The 22,939-nt window shown below is 37.6% G+C and overlaps 1 protein-coding gene across 1 annotated transcript in view; it reads right to left on the reverse strand.

Moving 5' to 3' along the window:
* TNKS2 (tankyrase 2) overlaps window positions 1–22,939 on the reverse strand; it is a 28,986-nt gene that overhangs the window by 5,105 nt on the left and 942 nt on the right. The window contains exons 2-24 of the mRNA XM_057379212.1: window positions 22,740–22,938; window positions 17,367–17,591; window positions 16,324–16,419; window positions 15,641–15,677; window positions 15,265–15,340; window positions 13,911–14,005; window positions 13,322–13,388; window positions 12,077–12,263; window positions 11,042–11,163; window positions 10,457–10,548; window positions 10,277–10,355; window positions 9,134–9,305; window positions 8,411–8,490; window positions 7,279–7,424; window positions 6,725–6,890; window positions 6,220–6,439; window positions 5,702–5,811; window positions 4,827–5,015; window positions 3,819–4,071; window positions 3,120–3,202; window positions 2,415–2,535; window positions 1,464–1,561; window positions 762–836 (exon numbers count right to left, since the gene is read on the reverse strand). Coding sequence (XP_057235195.1) covers window positions 762–836; window positions 1,464–1,561; window positions 2,415–2,535; window positions 3,120–3,202; window positions 3,819–4,071; window positions 4,827–5,015; window positions 5,702–5,811; window positions 6,220–6,439; window positions 6,725–6,890; window positions 7,279–7,424; window positions 8,411–8,490; window positions 9,134–9,305; window positions 10,277–10,355; window positions 10,457–10,548; window positions 11,042–11,163; window positions 12,077–12,263; window positions 13,322–13,388; window positions 13,911–14,005; window positions 15,265–15,340; window positions 15,641–15,677; window positions 16,324–16,419; window positions 17,367–17,591; window positions 22,740–22,938 — 2,988 coding nt within the window. The remainder of the gene's footprint in view (window positions 1–761; window positions 837–1,463; window positions 1,562–2,414; window positions 2,536–3,119; window positions 3,203–3,818; window positions 4,072–4,826; window positions 5,016–5,701; window positions 5,812–6,219; window positions 6,440–6,724; window positions 6,891–7,278; window positions 7,425–8,410; window positions 8,491–9,133; window positions 9,306–10,276; window positions 10,356–10,456; window positions 10,549–11,041; window positions 11,164–12,076; window positions 12,264–13,321; window positions 13,389–13,910; window positions 14,006–15,264; window positions 15,341–15,640; window positions 15,678–16,323; window positions 16,420–17,366; window positions 17,592–22,739; window position 22,939) is intronic.

Raw genomic sequence — 22,939 nt, forward strand, 5'->3', positions numbered from 1 at the left:
ATGCARCTCCTTGTTAATGATCCTTGAATTAAATATTCCCTAATTTAAATTTACCAGGCTCAGTAACAATTCCTCTTGAGGAAGAATCTCTAGTAAAAAGATGAATTAGTAAATTAAGAAATGCCTTCCACGAAGACTTGTGAAACACTTCYGAAAGAAAGTAAATTACATACTCCCTGCAGAGGTATGCTGGAAATTGCAAAGTCTTGTGCACATGGATATAGCATAGCAATTCTACTGGGMAAACTGTAACTTCAGTTTAGTACTTACTTGCAAATCAAAATTTTTATAATGAAAATTATCATTACTTCAGAGGCAAAAATATATAATACAAACCAAAATTCCACTAGATTAATTAAAGTTGTCTACTGCCTGGTTTTTATGCTTGTTTAATTAAATCAGGACAATATAAGAGTTCAAAAGCTTTCACTTTTTTCCCTGCCATTCTCCCTCAACAGAAACCCTCCTCTGTTTCATATAAAACCTTCTGCCTTTTTCTTCAAAATTTCTGCAGTTTTCTGTGGGGTTCTATGTCAATTTCTCATAAAATTCTTCATGACTGTTAACCCATTAGTTGCTTTTCTGTATAAACTTATCCTTTGAATTTCCACGGAAGACAATCTTTATGCTGTGCATGTCTCAGAATGGCACATCTTACCACATTATGGAGCTCAAACTAACGTAAAACATTTTATGGATATGTTACTTTTAGACAAATTCCATAGGTGTAAAACCACCGGCTATAAAAAAGCAACAGCCACCTTTAAGATGTTGTATCTATTGAAGACTCCACCAGCATGTCCTCCATCTCTGTGCTCTCGGACAGTACTCTGCATCTGAAGATTGAGAATTTAAGGAGGATTACATTTTTTCAGAACACATTCAACTCACATTTCCTTTAAACAAATAAATAAAATAACTTATTATGTACTAAAACAACTAAAAATCATAAGACAAATGTTTTAGGCAATGTATGTTAAGTAATTCCAGGTTTTGCGGATGCACATGAACAGGTTTAATGATTTTTTAAAAAAAACAACATATTCTGACTGGTCCATGGTCTAGTTTTCAAACTGTAGAAGATCATCATTAATCCTTTTAGAATTGTGTTTCTTCAGAATTTTGCCTTGTGTGATGATGACACTTTGAAAGTAAGTGATTTAAAACTGTGTATGACAGACAGGCAATCCATTGGTAGCATATAATTTATGTTATATTGATTTTCTACGTAGTAAAAGTTTTAAAAATATCGCAAGCAATAATTTTAGCAAGAAAAAATTTACAGATATAATGAGCACAGATTATAAGTGGTGCAGTCAAAGTTGGGAATCTGAAATACCCTTATKCAAATTTTTCTTAGACTTAGTGATTACTACACTGTTGAATTGTCTAACAATGCTTTTTTATCTACTTCTTTAATAGCAATAAAAAAAAATACTGAGACTACGAAGAATGGCATATACCTCTTCTTCTACTGACTGAAATTCCTTGTCTTCAGTGGAAAGGTCTATGAGAATAGTTCCACTACCAGAAGTATTTAGAGTCAGGTATGGRTTAAGTCCTGTGAATGTAAGAAAACACAGCAACAGTGTCAGAAACTGCAATCATTTTCTCTGATCTCTGAACACTGATCAATCCTTCTCTCAGCCAGAATCACCATTTCAGATGCATTAACCTATTTTTCCATGCTTAGCTCAGTTTGTCAATGCACACAATAAGGAAACTACTTGTAAGCACTTGCTTACTTCAGAGTTCATTTCAACTCCAGGCAGTGACMCAGTGAGCAACCAGTTCCTGTAGAGTCCACAGCTACTGACGGCAATGGCAGGAAAAGCAACTTGAAGCACTAATTCAGTAGGAGTATTCTTCCCATCATCGTGCAGAAAGAACTGACAAAAGAACTACGTCTGTCAACCCAAAAGGCTTAAGCCTGGTACTGAAAGCTTAAAAGATACTGAATGTTTAAAGGAAACTTCTCTATCTTTCCAAATATGCAAATATGCAGCTGGCTTTCTGAGTGAGCAAAGACAGCATTCTGTGSCAGGACCCAATGGAACAGAACATGACAGGCCTGAACTTATCAACAGAGAATGTGCTCTGCTCTTCAGAGTGCTTTCATGAAGACGAATACTCCCTGTATCAAAGAACTTACGAGCATTTTGCACCAGATCAACACTTAACCTAAGTAAACACAAAACAGTGACCACAGAGAAAAAACATAAATCAGCGAACTGTAACGCAAGTAATTCACAGCATAAATAAATGGTAAGACATTCTTACCATTTGAAGTGGCATCTTCTAGKCCAGATTTTATTAACAATTCTTTTTAATGAGATACAGTTTGGAATAAGTAATTTGTAAAAATTGATTATGTAAAGGCAGTATTATGTGATAATTTAAAATGAGCATAATACCTTGTTGTCCAGAAATAAGTCTTTCAACTCCTTTGATGATTTTATGCCTATGGCCATAAGCATTAATGCCAATTTCCTTCAATTCTTTGTGCCCCATTTCAACCAATACGTCCAATGTTATCTACAATGAAAGCAAGACCATGTTTTTGTACCAGAACCACTGCCAATGACAKCGAAAATATACCTTATGATAGCTGTGAGAAAAAGCAAATGTGACTAGAACAGGAACATTAGAGGCTTCAGTGTATTATTCTCGTATTTTACTTTTATTCAATTGCTTTCTTCAAACATTTTGTCTTAAATAAACTGCTACAAACTACAGTTGTGTAACTTGCATTGCTTGCAAGGACCATGTTTCTGATTGAGAAATACTCTTCCAGATGTATTCAAGACAACACAAACAAAAACGGAAATTACTAATCAACACAGACTACTTTTTTATCTACCATTTATACCACTGACAGGAAACATTGCTACAACTGTTAAATTGATATAAACATTACTGACCCCAGCTTTTTATATATACATATATTTTAATAAGCTTTTGTTYTATATATCAATTTTAAAAAGTTACAATCCTTTCCTTCATTTCACTCGTTTTGACAGCCACTCATTTAAAATCTCACATTACATTATTCTAACCAGTTACTACTTATTCCATTGCTTTATAGCCCTGAGTATCTGGAAATAAATATAACCACTTACCTGTTCTCTCTCAAATATGTCAATCAGATGTTCAAGGCCAAGGTTCCGCACAAACTGATTAATGCTAAAATCTACACCTGAAACTGGGTAAGAAGAAAAACTCATAATGAACACTCCTTCCTGTGTTGTAAAATAAAGCATACCCAACTCACCCTGTCTCTGGCAACAATGAGAGACAGAAATTCCTCGTCTTTTTTAGGTGGGGTTTGAATATCTGCATCACTACCCAAATAGCAACTTAAATCTGCTCTTCTACCTCTCTAAGAGCAGTCTGTGTGCTTCCACAAAACAAGCCATCAGARATGCAAGTTCCAACAGAAAATATCTTGACAACTAAAATGTCACAGAAGTAACCTTCTTAAGATACCAGATCTAAGAACAGCCTCTTAGAAATGAGATAAAGTTTGTAGTAAAATACTGCTTAGTATGGAGTCAAATTTCATTTGACTTCTCTTTTAAAACACAATTCACCATTTTAGTTCTGTACAGCAAAAAACATTTTAAAGGCTCTGTAAGGGAAAAACAGTAAAATCTTATATTACAAAACTTTYAGACTTTTGTTCCTCGTCAATGGCACCGTAAGGAATCGAAATATTTGCATGTGCCATAATATCTCTATGAATGTATGGGCAACTTTACACTTTTGTGTTCTTTTTACCATATATTAAGAAATATTATTCACTCCTGAGAAAGCCTCACCTTCTTTTTTCTCCAGAACAGTAGCTCCTTCTGCACAGTTTGTACCAACAACAGAGGGAAGTTCAGAAAAACTACCAGACAAGTTGTCAAGACTACTTGCAGCAGACAGACTGGATGGACTGGATGGAACAGAAGACAGGGAATCAGCTGCAGAACCTGTAGTCTGAGACACACTTATAACCTGAGGTTTGTAGCAAGTCGGTAAGGCAGAAGGAGGCATTGCTGCTGTCAGTAACGCGCTGACATCGTCTGCCTAAAGAGCACAAAACAACTCATTAAAACAGAGAAACACTTCTGAACAACGTTTTTTTCCTAGAATGAATTATTGTTATTTGAGATTTTTTAAGTACACTGCAAAATAATCTTGGAAAACATGCATTTTATAGTGCAGTTAACAAATGGCCTTTTCTGCCAACAGCATACATGAAACCGTAAATTGTTTTATGTATAAAGCTGTAAAACGGTAAAGACTTCAGTATTTCTAAAAAACCATAGRAACGGTTAAGCAGAATTGATTTGATACAAGAAATGAACAGAAGCTTCTACTAGCAACCAGAATTTATCAAACAAAGCAGCTACTCTGAGTGTAGTTTTGGATTACACTATAATACTTAGAATAAACGTATCTAAAAACTTAACAGACAGATTCTTCAATTAAGTCTGCTAAAAGGTTTGCTTACGTTTTATTGTCACAATTTTTGTATTTGTCAAACTATAAGCACTGAATTTAAAGCATCAAATTATAACCATTAATTGATTTTGATAGCATTTTGGGCTTTTCCCCCACCACTTCATATTGAAATAAGATGCCTAAATCAAGAATTATTTAAAGAAGGTTTATAAAGCTCTACAGACTTTTCTTGCCAGGCATATACAAACACCACAGAAACCACAGTATTTTAAATTCTGCAGAAGTGGTTGTATTACTGTTTTTTTAAAGGACAGGTTTTGGATGAGCTGTCAAAATAGATTAAGTACAGGTTTCTCAAGAGGAGCCCCATCACTTACAGTGACCAAGTCCAATGGAGTTTGCCCTTCTTGGTTTTTCAGAGTAGGATCAGCTCCATGTGCCAGTAACAAGGCACAAAGCTGAGTCCTTCCTTTCTGGGCTGCTTCATGAAGAGGTGTGAAAGCCCATTTGTCTGTAGCATTCACACATGCATTATACTTTATAAGTAAAGCTGCTACATCAACATGCTGGAAAAATAAAAACATCTTTTAAATTCCAAGATACCACAGTGTATTAAAATAATTTCAAACTATTACTGCAATTTCTATGCAATCAGACTAATTCTGACTTTTCCYAGAATTTAATCATGATTTTTAAAAGTATTAAAGCAAGGTGTTTTCTTCCTCACCTGTAACATACCAGTAAAACATTAAGATTTGTTTTCTTGTGAAAAAAAGTCAGAGTAAAACAAAATTCCAAATTCAGGTGAATCTGAAGGAAAAAGAGCTTGATTCTGAATTTCCAGTTTGGAAAGCACTCCAACTATTTTGGTTRAAGACTTGATTGAAACACAAAGATCCAGGAAGTTCACAAAGACAGCTGCTGTCTCAACAGCAGTCATGTAAGTGAAAGTGGGATCTTCCTAATAAAATTTGACTGGCACAGGTAAGGAAAGGCATTTTATAGAAGACCTTTCAGCCTGCTGGCTTTCTAGGTGTTCATGCTCAGAAAACTCCATTCAGGATTTTATGAATTCATAAGTCTTTACCTATAACATAAGCTATGATCTAATTATTTATTCTGTCTTACAAATAAGATTACATTATAACTCAACAGCAAAAGCATTCTATAGAGTATTGGCTCAAAATTCTGTCAGTGAAATGTACCACTTTTTAAAAAATAMATAAAGTCTTGGAAAGTTTGAGATATTTACCCCATAAGATGCTGCATTATGCAGAGGAATCAAGCCTCCTTTATCCTGTGCATTCACATCTGCTCCATGCTGTAACAGGTACTCTGCAACCTCCAAATTATTGTAACCAGCTRGAAGGTTGTAGGACAGAATAAACAGAATTAAAACACCACCCCCACCAAGATGTAGAGAAGTAGTAATTCACTTATATTACTTCAAAGTAAATTAAAATGTCAACCCCAGTGAAGGCAGTGTAATACCTAGGAGGACAGGTAGGACAGTGATTAGGTAGCTGATTTAATAGTATTTGGTTTTAAAACCTGTCAATAAATAGTAAAAGATCCTCTCTGGCTAGAGTGAACAGGAAAATAATTAAACAGTTTCAAAAGCAATGTAGGATTAATATACATTAAGATACTAATTTTTTTAAGAGAAAGTACTGAATTCTCCAGCTTGAGGCTCCACTCAACTTGCATAGACACAGSAAGTTCAGCTACAGTAATTAGTAGGTGATCAAACCAGTTAATTAGAACACTGACCTGCTAAATGTAGTGGTGTTGAATGTCGTCCTTGTGTGTCCCGACAGTTGACATTGTCAGGTGAGCAGAGCTTTTTGACTCGGGCCAAACAACCTTTCTTTGCAGCATCTAAGAGAGCTGCATCTCCTCTAAGTAGGTCCTGAATATCAGTATCACCGTCTTTAACAAGATCTAGAGGAGTATTTCCATCCCTGTTTTTCTTTGTAGGGTCAGCTCCATGCTGTGCACATCAAAAACAGAYGGTAAGTACATCAGTAGAATAAACATGCTGAATCTTAGGCATCTTATGCCTTGTTGAGCAAACATTCTGACACACTGGAATCCTCCAGAGAGTCTTCCATTTACTGTGTGAGAAAGAACAACACAAGTGCTAACAATACTGCTTTTACAGAAAATATTTAACTACAGTCTAGAAACCACAGATCAATTTCTCACAGAAGTCCATTTACATTTCAGAGTGAACAAATAAGGAAAGAAAGTAATCTCCCTCCTGCACATGTAATACCTGTAACAGGAGCTTGCAAATCTCGTATTTTCCTTTYGCTGCAGCTTCATGCAAGGGAGTGAATTTCCACAAGTCAGCTACATTGACAACTGCACCATGTTTAACCAGCAATTCTGCAACTTCATAGTGACCGTATGAGCAAGCATTATGTAAAGGGACAAGTCCTCTGAAAACAATTATAAGAAGAGAAAAAATTCTCTTTAGAAATAGGGTATTTTTTTGCCAAGTGATATAACATTAATGCACCTTTGATATCAAATCATTACAAAACCTTTTCCCCCACGATGTCTAATACAGTAGGAATACCTACTGCAGTAAACACTTAGTCAGCAGGGRCACTGAAAAGATGTAAAAACACAGGGCTAGAGAAGTTCTTGACGCTCTAATATTAAATACTGAAAAATGAAACATCCTCATTGTAACRGAAGTTTCCATGAAAACAAAACCAAAACAAAGTCTGAAGAAAAATGGAATGCTTATCAGCTAACAATATGCAAAAGCTGATAGCTATGACCAATTACAATTGCCAAGAAAATATATAATTGAGCATTTACCCCTTATCTTTTGCATGTACATCAGCTCCATGCTGAAGAAGATACTCCACAACGGACACTCTGTTGTATCCAGCTGCAAAATGAAGCGGTGTAGACTGACGTCCTTCAATATCTCTGCAGTTCACACTCTGAACTGTGCACAGCTTCTGTGAATTTCCACAAACAAAGCATATGTCACTACATATAGTGTTGATACTTCTAATTCAGTCACAGAATGCTGTTATACACATCTAATTTACATAACTGCTTTCAATTTAAAAAATACTTATTTTTACAGTCTTTATTTTTCATAGATTGTGTCCTAAGAAAAAATTCCACCTGCTCCCAAATCCACACCTGTGAGTTATTTATACTTTTTATATATGGCAAACATCTAGAGTTGATGAATATTGTATTTTGTAATCCCCAGTAATGGTGCAATACAAAGTTTTTAGGACATACCACAACTTTAAAGCCATCATTAAAGGGCCGTTTGCTTTCTTTGAGAAATTATACAACCAGATGCAATTCTGTGTTAGTTTACCTGGGGTGGGTTAATTTTCCTCACAGTGGCTGGTATGGGGCTGTGTTTTGGATTTGTGCTGAGCACAAGGCTGATAATACAGCAATGCTGTTGTCATTGCTGAGCAGGGATTACACAGAGCCAAGGCCTTTTTGTGCTGCCAGCTCACGCTGGTGAGCAGGCTGGGGGTACACAGGAGGCTGGGGGGAGACACAGCCAGGACAGGGGGACCCCAGCTGACCAAAGGGATATTCCAGATCATATGGCATCATGATCAGTATATAAAGTAGAGGAACAAGGAAGAAGTGGGGAACATTTGTAGTGATGGAGCTTGTCTTCCCAAGTCACTGCTACCTGTGAGGGGGCCCTGCTCTCTTGGAGATGGCTGAACACCTGCCTGCCCAGGGGAAGCAGTGAACTTATTCTTTGTTCTGCTTTGTTTGCATGTGTGGCTTTCACTTTACTAAACAATTTTTATCTCAACCCATGAGTTTTYCAAGTTTTACCCCTCCATTTCTCTCCTGATTCTGCTGGTGAGGGAGTGAGCAAGCAGCTGTGTGGGGTTTGGCTGCTGGAAGGGTTAAACCATGACAAATCCCCTCTTATTTTGAAGGAGAAGTTTAAGCTTACTTTCACAGTGTCCACATCTCCTGCCTTTGCAGCCTCCAGCAACTGTCGATCTGCATCAGAATTACCTAATGGGATACCTTCTGAAAATAAATGAGATTGCATGACAGGTAAGTGTAGGCAGTCGAAGAAATTTGTTACAATAGGAAATACCTTAAGTTTTTTTTAAGGGAAATCCTTGAAATAAAATGAACCAATTACTGTGAAGCTTTGTCTCTGTTTACTATCTATAGCTGCTAGAACCAATAGTGTTTGTGAAGCTGACTTTAGCAACATGCTCCCTGTAAGTTTTGGAATATTGTGGAACCAACGAAGCATTCTTATTTCAGTTTCCGAATCAGACTACATCAAGTTTATGTATTACTTCTTAATCCTTCAAGATCCTTACTCTCAAAATACCATGTACACTATTGCTTCCACTCACAAATGCAAAGCAGACTTTTTTTCAGAAACTCGTTTTCTACTTTGAAGGTTCCCTCCACCCTATGTCAGGATTTTTATAAAATTATTCCAGGTGGCTATATCCCAAAATCTTCACCTCTGTTGATCTAGACTATATATTGTTAACTAGAGAATAAAACACCACAACCTAGAACTGTCTTTTGTAGAACATTTTTTTTACTAGTCTTCACAATTATTTGRCAACACTTGAAACAGCAAGTAAAACGAAACACCACATTTATTTAGGTATTTAGGTTAGTTTGAATCTTGATTAACTCAGCATACCTTGCAGCAGCTGTTGCACACTTTCAGTCCCCATTTGTAAGGCTGTAAAGCCCTGCAGAGACACAATGGAAGGATCACATCCAGAACTCAGCAGCAACCTGCATGTCTGAAGATGACCACAATGTGCTGCTCTATGAAGAGAGGTCTGGCCAAGATTATCCAATGCATTAACCTAAAAATAACACAGATGAAATATATCACTAAGTTAGTATTAAAGACGTTTCCATTGCTGACTGGAAACATTTCACAAGTAGTATTTTTACTTTAATAAAAAGAACATATTTAGTGTATTTCCAAGAGTGGTAACATTTCAAGGGGTAAAATTGAAACAAAACCAGCTCATAAAGTAGCCCCCTTTTAGGGGCATGTGAATAACCCAGTGCACTTTTACCACAAACAGGAGTAATCCATTATTTTGCTCCTGACAGTACAGATCTTCAGTGCCAACATGTAGAAACACTTTTACCTGCTTTGGCTTATTGCGTTTTTTTTCAGATTGAGGACTTCCTGTGTGTTGGCTCAGTCAAAGTGTATTCAACACTTGAGAACTCTGCATCCAAACCTTATTTTTATTCTCTACTTTTCCCCTGGTTTTGGAAACTCCACAGCAGTCAGGCTATAATCAAATTTCCATGGGAGAGATTAAACTCCCCATCTTAGAGGATTCAAGYACTATAGAGAGTCTCTCCATGTTTTCTTTTTGTGGAAGTTTGAACTAATCACTGTGTTATGACTTAACATTTTGCCTTCATTGTAATTTTTACTGCACACACCATCATGTAAAGTCTAGCTGTTACACCGTTCAGTTTAGGTTCCTTMTGTTTATATACACCCTCACTTTTTTCCTTATGTATTTCATTATTCCTGCTGGGCAATGAAGCACTGAATAAGATGTGTCAGAAGTTTTCCATTCATAGAGAGAATTACACCTGCATTTCTTAAAAACAGGACCAAAGAAATGATGATTCTATAATGTACAGTACTGTACTGATGGATTGATGGCCCATAGCTGAAGTTTATAAATCTAGAACCCTCCAAAATGAATTATTTTAGAAAAGCCTGTCTACTCAGCTGTTCATTCTCATGGTATGAAAAACCTGTATAGCACATGAATGTCAATAAAAGAAACTATGATATTCGTACCTTGGCTTCATGTTTCACAACTACTTCAACAACATCATTATGAGCCTTTTCTGATGCCACATGCAGAGGAGTCAAGAAGCTTTAAAAAAAAAAAAAAAAAAAGAAAAAAGGAAAACTCAAAATATATTTTGCAAAATCTTCTAAACAAACATTTAGGCATATTCATTTGTAACTACTCACTCTTTAGTTTTTTCATTGATATTGGCTCCTTTCCTCAGCAGCAGTTCACATACTTGTTTCCTCTTAGGATATGGAGATGCAGCAGCACAGTGCTGTGAACATTAAAAATTTAGGATTACCAACTAGCTAGCAATATACAGGTTTTATTACTTGCTGATCAGCTGGCAGCTAAGAGCTGGTGGTGAACAAAGTCAACAGAAAAAAAAAACCCCAAACATGTAGAAGCTTACAAATTTGGAAGATTCCACATGAGCTTCTGGACTTATTCTGGCATTTGCCAAAACTCGCTTTTTAATCACTGCTGGAAATCATCAAAACAAAGCTAATACACATAGCTTGCTRTTGCTTAAAATCGACTGTTCTACAAAACTCAGTCATTTAGACAATCTAGAAAGGGTATTTAGGTTAGTCTTAACAYGAAGAACAGAATATTAATCAGTGTTACTTGTTTAACTAGACACTGGATATTCCAGGTTGGTCTCAATTGCACCATGTGTCACTCAATTTTTATTACTAAACTATTACCTAGTATGCTTAGGTCAGTCACAATATATGCAAAATCATTAAGAAATCTTGAGATATTACCAATGCTGTCTCATGTGTCTGAGGATGCTTGAAGTTCACTGTTTCCAAAGAAAGATGTTTCTTTATACGAGCTACATCTGATTCTCTTGCAGCCTGTAGCAGTGAGTGACCTTTGAATTCATCTTTAAAAACAAAGAAACACATAGAATAGGRTTACACGCCTTGGCTCAAGAAGGATCAAGAGAATTGCTTCTCACAGTTAGAAAAAAATGTTCATTTTGTTCAGCAGACCATGGAGCACACATTTCCAAGTCTGATTCAAGCTTTTACATCACTTGACAGAACTTGCTAGTTAAGTCAAAACACTACACAAATTTTGCTTTGTTTCTAAACCAAATCTAGATACATCTAACTGGCTGCACAAGATCTATTTCCCTCACCACTCTGTAGGCTCTACTGTTCACATAGGTACCAACTCACGCATATATATATCTCTACATCTGACCTATTTTTGGAAAACCATTTCTAGATGCTAGCATGAAGCCTAGTGTAGTATTTACTGACAATTTTTGTAAATATCCCAGAAAGTTATTGTTTGACCACTCAAGGACAGAAACTCTTTTCAACTCTTTAAGTTTGCGAGACAAAAAATCAATGCCCTTCATCAATTTCTTTGGACTTCAGTGACTGTGGCGCACTCAAATGTATTCTGCATTCTAAACAGCCATTTTTTCTTTTCTTCAAATAAAAAACTGTGGAATAAAAATTAAAATTTCAACAATTCTGATGCAATCACAGGAGCAAGTACGGAAAATGAAAGTGTATTGGCGAGGTCATGAGGGAAAGCATGTAATTGTAGAAAAGCTACAAAACCCATCACAACCACTTCACTATAAAACTGACAATAAAATTATTTTAAATGCCTACATTCAGAAAATCTAGCAATCTCAAATTRTATACAGTGAAATGTACTGCTCAATATTGCATTTAAAGAGTAAGCATTTTCCCAATCTGTCTTCTGGCAGGTTGCTGCCTAGGGAACCTAATAACACATTACAAACTGTAACTGTAGAACTGATTTCACTTTATACTCACATGCTAATCGCTCTTTTAATTGGGGTGTTGGAGCCAAATCAATGGTGCTTTTGTTGTGACAGTTCAACAGTGTTGGGTCAGCACCATAACTTAACAACAGAGAACATACTTCCACCCTGTTCTTAGAAGCTGCTTCATGCAGAGGGGTGAATTGCCACAGATCCATTGCATTCACACATGCTCCATGCTTGAAAGGGAAAGGGGTAAAAAAAGATGCAAACAAAACCAGAATGTCAGAAAAAGACTACATTATTAGTTTTAATACAGTAGACTGTTAAAATAAAAATCAATGCTTATATGCAAACTGTTTCCAAGTCATTAATTTTCAATCTAACGAATTTCAGCACATTGCAGTTTTCAATCCTCTATTTTCTCACAGGAACGTTCAAAGAAGCCAAAGGCTGGCTAGTCTTTTCAGGGTTTTTTCAGCATCTCTGAAAGGAAAGGAGCTCTGCTACAGGTCAAATCAGAGAAATATTCATATTCCCCACATCACCTGTGAACAAGCTCCTGTTCCTTGCAGCTCTACAAAATATCTAGAGTGAACAGCTGCACTAAGCTGCACAGCTCAAAACTTCTTYGGTGGGAAACATGTATTATTTTGCAGGTCACATCTTCAAGATACTGGTTTAATATGCATCATACTTGCAGCTTCAAGATTAATCTTCAAGATTAATAAAATCCAGATAAATTACTTTGGTTCCATGAGTTAACTTATGTTAGGAATACTGACACTGACATGTTTCTCTTTCTTTGGGGCYACAATTCAGGGCCAGAGCTGATGGAGTAAAGTTCATTTCCTCAAAAGATTGATTGCTCTTTAATTATAAAACATTTACTRCCTTTACCAGAATTCTTTTTAAACACCTCTTATTGCTTTGTCTTCTAAAATACTCTTCTACTATCAAACTCAAAATATCACTCAGCTTTTAGGGTTTTTTTGGGTGGGTTTTTTTGGGGTGAGCGTAGAAAGACTGAGATAAGCAGTACTTACTTGGTGGTACAAAAATATTCAACTTTAGAGCAGAGAGTTAAAAACAGAAAGCACATTTATAAAGAAAAAGTTTCCTTGCAAGCAGAAGATTCTATCACTCCAGCTTAATAATCACTAACGTAGAGCAAAAGCAATTTATCATTAAGTTTTGTAAATCTAAGTAAAAAATAATAAAAAAATGGAACTTGTATTAGTCTATTAGAAACTGTTCTTATTTAATAATATGCAACTTCATCTTTTCAAAGACCAACCTTTACTAGAAGCTCTGTTACTTCGTAATGACCATAGGAACAGGCATTGTGAAGTGGCACCAGATCTCTACATAGAAGAAAAAGGAGAAGAATTATTATTTTAGTCAATTTCAAATGCATCTGTAAGACTGCAAGTGGTACTATGAATGTTTTACAAAAATAATATGACAAATGTTCAAATGAAGATGAGAGAAAGTAAGAAGCTGAAAAAGAAACCAGAAAATCTGATCAGCATTTATCAGAACAGCAAACATTTAAARTAATCAAAAGATGAGAAATGGACTGCATTGTTTCGCTGAAATGGGTGAAATGGTTCCACGCAGACTTGGAACCCTAAGAAGGAAGAATTGTTTRCAGGGGATGGTCAGAAATGACCCAAATTATATCCTTCTTCATAAGAACAATGCTGTARTATCTTCTCCCTTCAAAACTAATCAAGTTACACTTTTGTCATAACAGAAAGGTTAAAGGTAACAGAACRGTCTCATATTGGAAATTCTTCATGGTTGGAACAGTATTACTGCTCTTTACTTCATCTCAATTTTTAACAAATTCTGTTTATTCTAAACAAAGGGAAAAAGGAACCTACCCTTTATCTTTAGCATGTACATCAGCCCCATGCTGCAGTAAGAGCTGTACTATTTTGACACGGTTATACCCAGCTGCTAAATGTAATGGAGTAGACTGAAATGACAGAACGTAGAACAAATCAGTAASACAACATCAAGGTTGATTGTATACTTTTTTTTCACAACTTGTAAACAGTACTAAATATTGAAGTCCTTCAAGACTTACAAGATTAAAAAAAAACCCGAGTGCTTGAATCAGATATTTGATAACTATCTTTATTGTTCACTGACTATTCTCAAAGTCAACATAAACACAAATCCCAAATTTATTCCATCACTAATACAAAGTCTATTTTTTGTTTTTAGCCTACCATAGCTATAAATAGTTTGCTGCCACAAACTATGTCCTTGTGAAAGGGGAAGTAGGAAGGCCATTAGAAACAATGACTTTTAAACTATGAAGAAGTCTTTCTACCAATCAGTGAAATAAGTTTAGAAATTAGCAGGAGGGATTGATATTCACATTTGTGAATGCAGTACGTGAGTGAGGCATGGGGGAAATTTCATCTCTTCTAAACGTTCGTYCTCCACAGAGCAGACAGATAACTGCTCTATGATCTTTTCTAGTAAATGCTAGAAAATGCAWCAGCAGTATTAAGAGGAGAGCTACACAAATTAGTGAGGAGAAATCTTATCCTCTCCATTTACAAACCCATCCACTGAACCAGYTCCTAGAGGATGAGCCTCATAACCAGAGGAGAGAGCACAGATGCCTGACTGTTTTGGAGATCCCAGTGTCTCATGACAAAGCCTCAAAAAGGACAAGTTAACTAGATCAAAATGAAGTGAATGAGTACATACAGAACAAGGATGCCAAAAAGTGATAATAATCTAAACTTTCCAAAGGCTAGGGGCTGACCGGAGAAGACTCAGGATTTTTCAGAATGGAGATTTTGAACATTTTTCATGTTCATTTTGAACATGTATTTCTTTGTCATTACTTACAGCAATTATCAGCTTGCTACTGAAACAGGAGCAGTAACTTGCCTAAGGGTGCATGTTAAATAAAGGGCCTGTGTGTTTCTCTCTGATAGTGACAAGAATCTGTGAAAAAGGCCTTGATTCTTTSTCACTGCAGATATGAAGGTCAAGCAGTCAATTGAAAAGGTGTTTGTTCATTGCTCCTATTCAGAATTACCTACATAGTCGTTTTAAGACTTAAACTAATAATCAGCTGGCTGCTAGAGAGGTGGAATCTTATTTTCCCACACATAGTGAAAAAAACACGTTTTACATTTTTAAAAACCAGTTAAACAATAACTGTGGATCCTGTAAGAGATAATTAATTTTACGTAAGATTTTAAACAAAAATACCTTTCTGCCATCACTTGCATGACAGTTAACATTTAATGGTGTAAGAAGAGACATCATCTTTTCCTCATTTCCACTCCTGAAAAACAAGAYATGAAATGGGCAGAAATACTCTTATTCTAACTTTTAGTAGCTTATTTAGTTTTGTATTTTTCATAGCCAGAATATTCAGCAGATTTGAAGCAACACATTCCCCTCTGTATTGTCACTTGTAATGAGAAAACAAAAATGCAGTCATGTAACTGCTTTTGGAGCTTCATTCAAAGAAAACAGCTGAAGCACAGCATCTAGATGAAATGCAAGCTCCAAAAACTACATATCTAATTACATACAAATCTGATAATRTAACTAATTCCAGTTATTTTCCAGACATACATACCTGGCACTTTCTAGGAGCTCATCTTTCTTGTATTCCCCTAGAAGACAAAAGGGCTTTCTTTAGCAATCAAATTAATATCTATATATGCAAAGTTCACTACTTATACAYCTCTTGTAAAATTTTAGAGAACATAAGTGCTAGAAGTACTTAAAAGTACTCTCTTCAGATGCTAAAGGAAGCTTTAAAAAAGAGGGGGACTTTTAACACAGGCAGGTATTGATAGGATAAAGTGAAATGTTTTTAAACTAAAAGAGGAGAGATTTGGTTTAAAAGTTAGGAGGAAATTCTTTACTCAGAGGGTAGTGAGGCACTGGAACAGGCTGCCCAGAGAAGTTGTGGATGCCCCATATTTGGATGTGTTTAAGGCCATGTTGGATGGGGTCTGGGCAACCTCGTCTAGTGAATGTTCCTGCCCATGACAGAGGGTTGGAACTATGTGATCTTTAATACCCCTTCCAACCAAAGCCATTCCATGATTCTGGAAGTTTGACATTCCCTACTGAACTAGCACAATGAACAATCCAGAACACATGCCATGACTGAGATTATGAAACCCATAAAGGGTTTTTAGATTTAGATTTACAAAGAAGTTAAAGTAGTATCAAAAAGACAAGCCCTGAACTACTGCATTACAATAGTTCGACTGTTACTAGCTGTATAGTAATCGAAAGATTATTCCTTACCAGTCAGCACTGCTTTTGCAGATGGGTCTGCTAAATCCAAAGCTGTTCTTCCATCTGTGTTCCGGATGGTTGGTTCAGCACCATGCTGCAACAGTACTACAAAAGTGCCAAAGTTTCCATGAGAAAGCAATTCTACAAGACAAGGCTAATGAGACMTAKCATTACTGTAATCTACAAGCAACAAAACAAAYATCCAGTTACTGATCCTAACTTTCTTTCTCAAATTTTTGATGTCACAATTCTACAGTGTCATCTGTGACCACTGTATCTAGTGAAACACGTCTAGACACACTTTAAGAGAAAAAAGTAGCGCAGAAAGGCAACAGACTGACAACAGGCAATCTCAACTGAAACTTGTGACTGACACASCACAAAAACTTAGCAACTATTTTCCATCAGCTCCAGACCATGCTGCCCCAAAACCTCAGGTGCTTATGTCCTGACTTGTAGACAGCAGAGCAGGCTGTGCATATTTGACTCATATTCAGGCCAAACAGGCCTGTTACGTGTACAGCTCTCTAGATGCATTCCTTAAAGTAAATGACAGCAAACCACACAATCAAGAAATGCTTCTTGACCGTGTATCTAGCTTTCTATCTCTTCCTCTTCAGAACTGTGTATGTAAAACAAGTAGTCAATATAATTGAAGTTTTCCCATCCTTAACTAATTAAACACAGCTGCTACACATAAGACAGAATGAATCCATTATTAAGATCACTTTTGTTTTTGCCATTGCAGTGTGATCAGCAGCAGAAGGCAACGTAAGAGTCTAGGCTGAAATAGAATTTAGCTCCATCACATCTYTCTAAAACACTTTCCCCATGATGTCAGTGTGAACTTTTATAGGTAGGCAATTATAAAAATTAGAGCCAAAAACTTGTATCTTGTAACAGTGACATATAAATTGAAGTTTATGAAAGAATTTTAGTTTTAACCCTTGCATGAGCCATAGCTTCATACAGTAAAAACTGTCTTTAAAAGGTTCTTGATTTTTCACAGAGAAAACAAGGAGTCAGTCACAGGAAGAGTGGGAGAAAATTACCAATGCAGACATCTGTCTTCCCTTTAATGGCAGCTTCATGAAGGGGAGTGTAATTCCAATTATCTCGAGCATTAGGATCTGCACCGTGCCGCAAGAGAAGATTGACAACTTCAGCATGGCCAAAAGAGCAAGCGTTGTGAAGAGGAATAAGGCCTCCATCATCTCGTGCGTGGACATTGGCACCGCTTTGAAGTAAATATTCAACTACATCCTTCCGACCAAAACCTGGAAGACAAAAAGGGAGAAAAGGCATCAGGATGGGGTAAGAGAAATCCCTGCCCTCCACACTTGCAGATTAAAACAACCAACTCAAATAACAGTAACACTCCTAAGGACAATCACAACTGGTTTACTAAAGGAATATTGACAGACTAAGGATGCTTTTGAACACTTAAAAATGATATTTAAAATAGTAATAGAAAAATAATATGCAAGATTACTGAAACAATGACTATCTTGATAGGGCTCCCTCGAATTTCAGCTGTATCTTGCATATTTATATAATGGCAAAAGAACTAGGACATCAAACTGTATCCATATTTGCTCTACTATCTCCACATGAGGCCAGAATGCTTTGGGCTTTCTGTTTGTAGCCATTATGCCCATCTAGTCATGCTCCAAAGGCACGTCAAAAGTTCCATGAATGCCTCTGTGGGTCTCAGTGATTATTAAGGCAGGTAAGAGCCATATTTTAGTATGTATCAGTCTTTTGCAAGTACATTCTGGGAAATAGCTTGTGTGTGCAGGACTTGGTCTCCCTTGATGTAAATATCTGAGTTACAAATATGCTGTAAATATCTGAGTTACTCTTTTCCTGAACAGATCAAGGTCTAGATGAAGTCTTGAGCTTGTCCCACTGAGGGACCAACCCATACAGTTGCCAACGCCACAGATATTCAGACTGCAGCAAATTTAAATTTTGCTATGGATCACCCATAGAATGCCCATGGTATCTRCAAGTATCTGCAACCATAACCCAGAAATTATGTATATTCATGATAGCAAAAAGYATTTCAGTGACAAAGTCATCAAAGCATACAAGTGTTGGCATTTCAGTTATAACTGAACTTTTAGTTTAACTTAGTCGTGACTCAATCTTTTCATCGCATGTTCTTCTAAACCTGACTTCAGYAAATCCYTCTCCTGAAGCAAGAAGCCCTTTGACTTTCACCATCAAGAGCTCCAAAAAAACCACTGCTATTGTTAAGCAATTTCTAGATCCCACTGCTAAGAAAATATCTTCTAGAAAAGCTATGTATGTCAGAGAGAGAAGCTAGGACAAGTATTCAAAAAAGCTTTAGTTAAATTCTAACTTTTCTTCCCTCAAAAGTTTAGTAAAGAACCACATTCACCACAGATCCGTCATCATTATATAACTATCATTTTATGTCAAACTTTTAAATCACAGAATGAGCTTCAAGATATTTTCAAGTAACAGTCACAATGCTATACTGGTGATGTGCTTCTTCAAATACAATACTAACGACACAAATCTGCTTACTAGCACCTTGCCTATGTTAGAACCACAGACCATACAGCAAATTCACTTTTGAGTCTCAACATGACACTCAACCACCTTGCCTGTCCTAACAGAGAACAGGAGCTCAGCACATTTGGGATGAGAACTGGGTCAGACACAYGGTCCATGCAAAACCAATTTATCTGCACAGGCATAGTATGTCATATTCAYTGCACATGCATATTTCTGCTGCCAAAAAAAATATTAGTAGCTATATCCATGCAGCCTTATTCAGCTATTCTAACTATTATAAATACTGTTATTTTTTCAAGTGTGTCCTGATATTTTTCTTGCTTCTTCAAGCTCTGAAAAAATTTTGTTTCTAGTTTGAATGCATACTCAAAACTTACTAAATTATTTTGAGAATCCACTCAAGAGACTTTCACAAGTGCCAGAGTCCTGCAAACACATAATCAAAACTGTTACTTGATGACAGACTGCTTGATATTTCTTCTTTGAGTACCAAAACATGGTTTCCAGGACTGCAGCAATTATGTTACAAAAGTGTCTGTTCAAATTCTTCAACCAGAAGTTACATATCTGATAGCTAAAACACTCATTCTTGYACAGAAAGCCTTCCTATCCCTCAAAGTATTGATGTATAGCCATATTTTTGCAGGTAAAATTCCTTAGCAGGAATCAACATCGTAATTGAAAACCAGCTGCAGTAAACCTTATTATAGGCATAGAGAATTCCCTCGGATCCCTCTATTGAGTACACAGTTTCAATCAGACACAATTCATGAGCAATCCATAGCTTCTCTCTGACCAAAGTCTGCATCCATCGACAAAGTGCCTTAAGTACAGCAACTCCACTCAACTACCTGCAGCTAATTTAATGTTGCTGAAAAGAACTCATTTGTATCACAMTGATTTTTGTAACTTTTCTCCAGCACTGAGGGCACAGCAGGGATTCCTTACTTCCTTGGGGATGCATCTGTACAAGAGGGCACCATATATGGAAGGGAAATTATTTTCCCATTACTTTCTAAAAGGATGCATGAGTACAGAGGAAGTGACCAAACTGCACAATGGTCTCTGCCTCTGTTGTTTTTTTCTGCGTGGAAAGCAGGGACGGCCTTTGCTGACACAGGGAAGGCAGCCCCTTACCTACTTCAACAGTTCCTCTTCACCATTAGTTGGCTGCAGTAAAACCTATTTCAACACTTAAAAAWACTCCAACACTGCAATTTTTAAGGGGTGGGGAGTTTTTCTGGGTCTTGAGCTTTTATCAAATGATTGCCTAAATGGGATCACAGCWCACAGCTGTGCAAGGTAATGGCAGAGTAATCATCATGAACACTTTGTTTTTTATTGCAAAGAAGGGCTGGCCACTCAGGACCTCAAGCTGACACTCTTCTACCACATGTGACAGCCAAGCACCTCACTGCACTTGTTCCCTGAAAAGTTACAAATATTAGCTGCACTTCCCAATTATTAGTCATAGTAGAAATGTGCAATTGTATACAATTAAAAAAATTTATTTACAGTCATTGTGTGTCRTAATTGACATTCAGCTACTTCTGATGAGATAAAAAGCTAACAGAAAGAACTGAGCTCAAATTCTTCTCCCCTTCCTGGGGCATTCATATTTTTGATGAATTTTAAGATTGCGGGAAGGGCATTTTGGTACCTGCCAAGTTCTTAGAATCTTAAGATACTTTGATGTTTGACACACACTATGATGAAAAAGACTGACTTGAGGAAGTCTATGCAGCTTACGAGGGAAGAAGATGGAGCCTATTTTATTGYGAAGGGTGGTGGCCTCCTGACTAAAGCTTCAGGAGGACTATCACACACACAGTTGTGTACTACAAAACCCAAAGAGCAATCTCCAGTAAAACTCCAATGTGCATTACTTTTGATAATGACATATTCCCAGAGAGGGCCTAAAGTATTTTTGAATTAAAAAAAAAAAAAAAAATTTTTACTTTAAAACCAACTTAACAAACTGACACACAGGAAAAGAGGTATTTGGCTTTTAAAAAAATTGTTAGATAAGATCTGGCAAAAGACTTAAGAAAATAGAACCCAAACTCAGACCCAGAATGCCACTAAGAAAAAGAAAAAAGGGCAATACAAAACATGGTGTATTTCAGCTCCAACTCCTCTATACAAGAAGTCTCGAAACTGAATGAAATTAGAGAAGTTTTGTAACGTATTTTCTAAGAACACCCAGACAACCAGGATAAACAAAGCAGGAATACAACAGATTTTTGATTTTACTTCCTGGATTGTGACTCCTTTAGAGGCAGAAGACAAAAGAAGTTAGTATTACTGCAACTGTGAATAATAGGGGAAAGGCAAAACCAAACAAACCAGTAAGCCCCAAGTCCAACAGACACTTGTGTCCACCTTTCATACAGAATCTATTGCAGGTGGGCTGAAAACAGCAGAGCTCSACCTGAGGCAGTAAAGAGAGTTCCATCGAGCAATCACATCAGTGCTTTCTATCACATGTTAACCAGAAACTCTCAGCATCACTTACAGGCCAATGGGAGGTGCAATTTATTTCTCTGTACCAAGTCTGTAGAAGATTCTGGCATGGCAACAGTGTCTGCTATTTACACACCAACCTGTTTACATCAGAAATCTAACTACACCAATTTATGACTAAATATTTTTTTAAAGAAAAATCTTCCTACASATGAGGAGCTCTTCAAGGTCAAGATGGATCACTCCTGTCCAGAGACAGAAACTACATCACTATACTGAATGGGAAACAACTTAGGCAAAAAACCCCTAAATAACAAAAAGCAAATAAATCACTCACATCACAAATAAACAATCACTCACATCTCCAAAATGGTCTAAAACACACACACTTGTTTATAAGTTCAGAATATATTAGTGCACAGGGAGGACTGCTAAACACAAAAAATAGCTAGCTACAAAACTTGTTTTCCTCTGACAGGATATTTTAAGTTGTCTCCTGGGCTCTCTCGTCGATCAAGCTTCTTAAATTTATGAAATGCTGCTGTCCTGAGGAGGCTTTCAAGAACCTAGATCTCTTAAGTCTTAACATCTACACTTTAAGGTGAAACCTTCTGCAAGACTATCTAAGAAACAAACATCTTTATTACTATCCATATTGTTTAGCTGAAAAGAATCTGCTGTCATCTGCAGCCTGTCACTCTTAGGGTCCTACATCTAAAGCTGAAATMAAACCAAAACAACCAACATGAAAACGAATCAGACTGGTCTTTGTCTGAAAAGGTGGGATACAATCTTCTGGCCTATTGCCACTGAAAACAGTTGTCTTGTGACGTCAGCTGTTTGCTTACTTACGTCCCAAATTAACAAAGTCCATTTGTTAACGGTAAGAGCACAATAAGCTTAGAAACGGTGTTATCTGACAAGCACCTTCCTGGGTTCGATTCTGAAAACGTGCAGGCCTGCAGAAASCCATGAGAAGTGTACTGGTGCATGTGTCCCTGTCAGAGCTCACGTGTCACAACACGAACAGTACAAACCCCTCTCCAGAACTGTCCTCAATGCCAGCTGAGGTTTGTTTTCAAAAAAAAAAAAAAAAAAAAAAAAAGGGGGGGGGGGGGGGGGGGGGGGGGGGGGGGGGAAGGAAAAGGAAATAAGCGAGCAGACAGAGCTGAACCGCTCGGCGACCCCCACCGCGTGGGTGACACTGAATCGGCCCCGGAGCCGGGCACGGCCGCGGGGCGGGGGCGATGCTCAGGGGCCGCCGGGGCGCTCGGACCCCTGCGCTGCGCCCGGCCCAAGCGGCGAGGCCCGAGCGGCCGGGCTCTCTCGGCTCTGCCCCGCGGCCGGGCGATCTCGGCCCGGTCCGGCCCGGCGCCACGGCAAGGCGGCGCAACCCCCGGCTACCCCTGCTCCGGTACCTGCGGCGAAGTGCAGCGGGCTAGACTTCCTGCCCGCCGTGTCCCGGCTGTTAACGTTCTCAGGCCGCACCAGCCGCTTGACCCGCTCCACGTCCCCGTTCCTGCAGGCCTCGAACAGCTCCCGGGCGGGTTCCGCCGCCGCCGCGCCGCAGCCCGGCGCCTCAGCCAGAGCGGCCGCGCCGCCCGCGCACCTTCGCCCC

This window comes from Malurus melanocephalus, unplaced genomic scaffold, assembly GCF_030028575.1.
Source record: "Malurus melanocephalus ecotype Western Australia unplaced genomic scaffold, MMel_1.1 scaffold_12, whole genome shotgun sequence".
Classification (NCBI taxonomy): Eukaryota; Metazoa; Chordata; class Aves; order Passeriformes; family Maluridae; genus Malurus; species Malurus melanocephalus.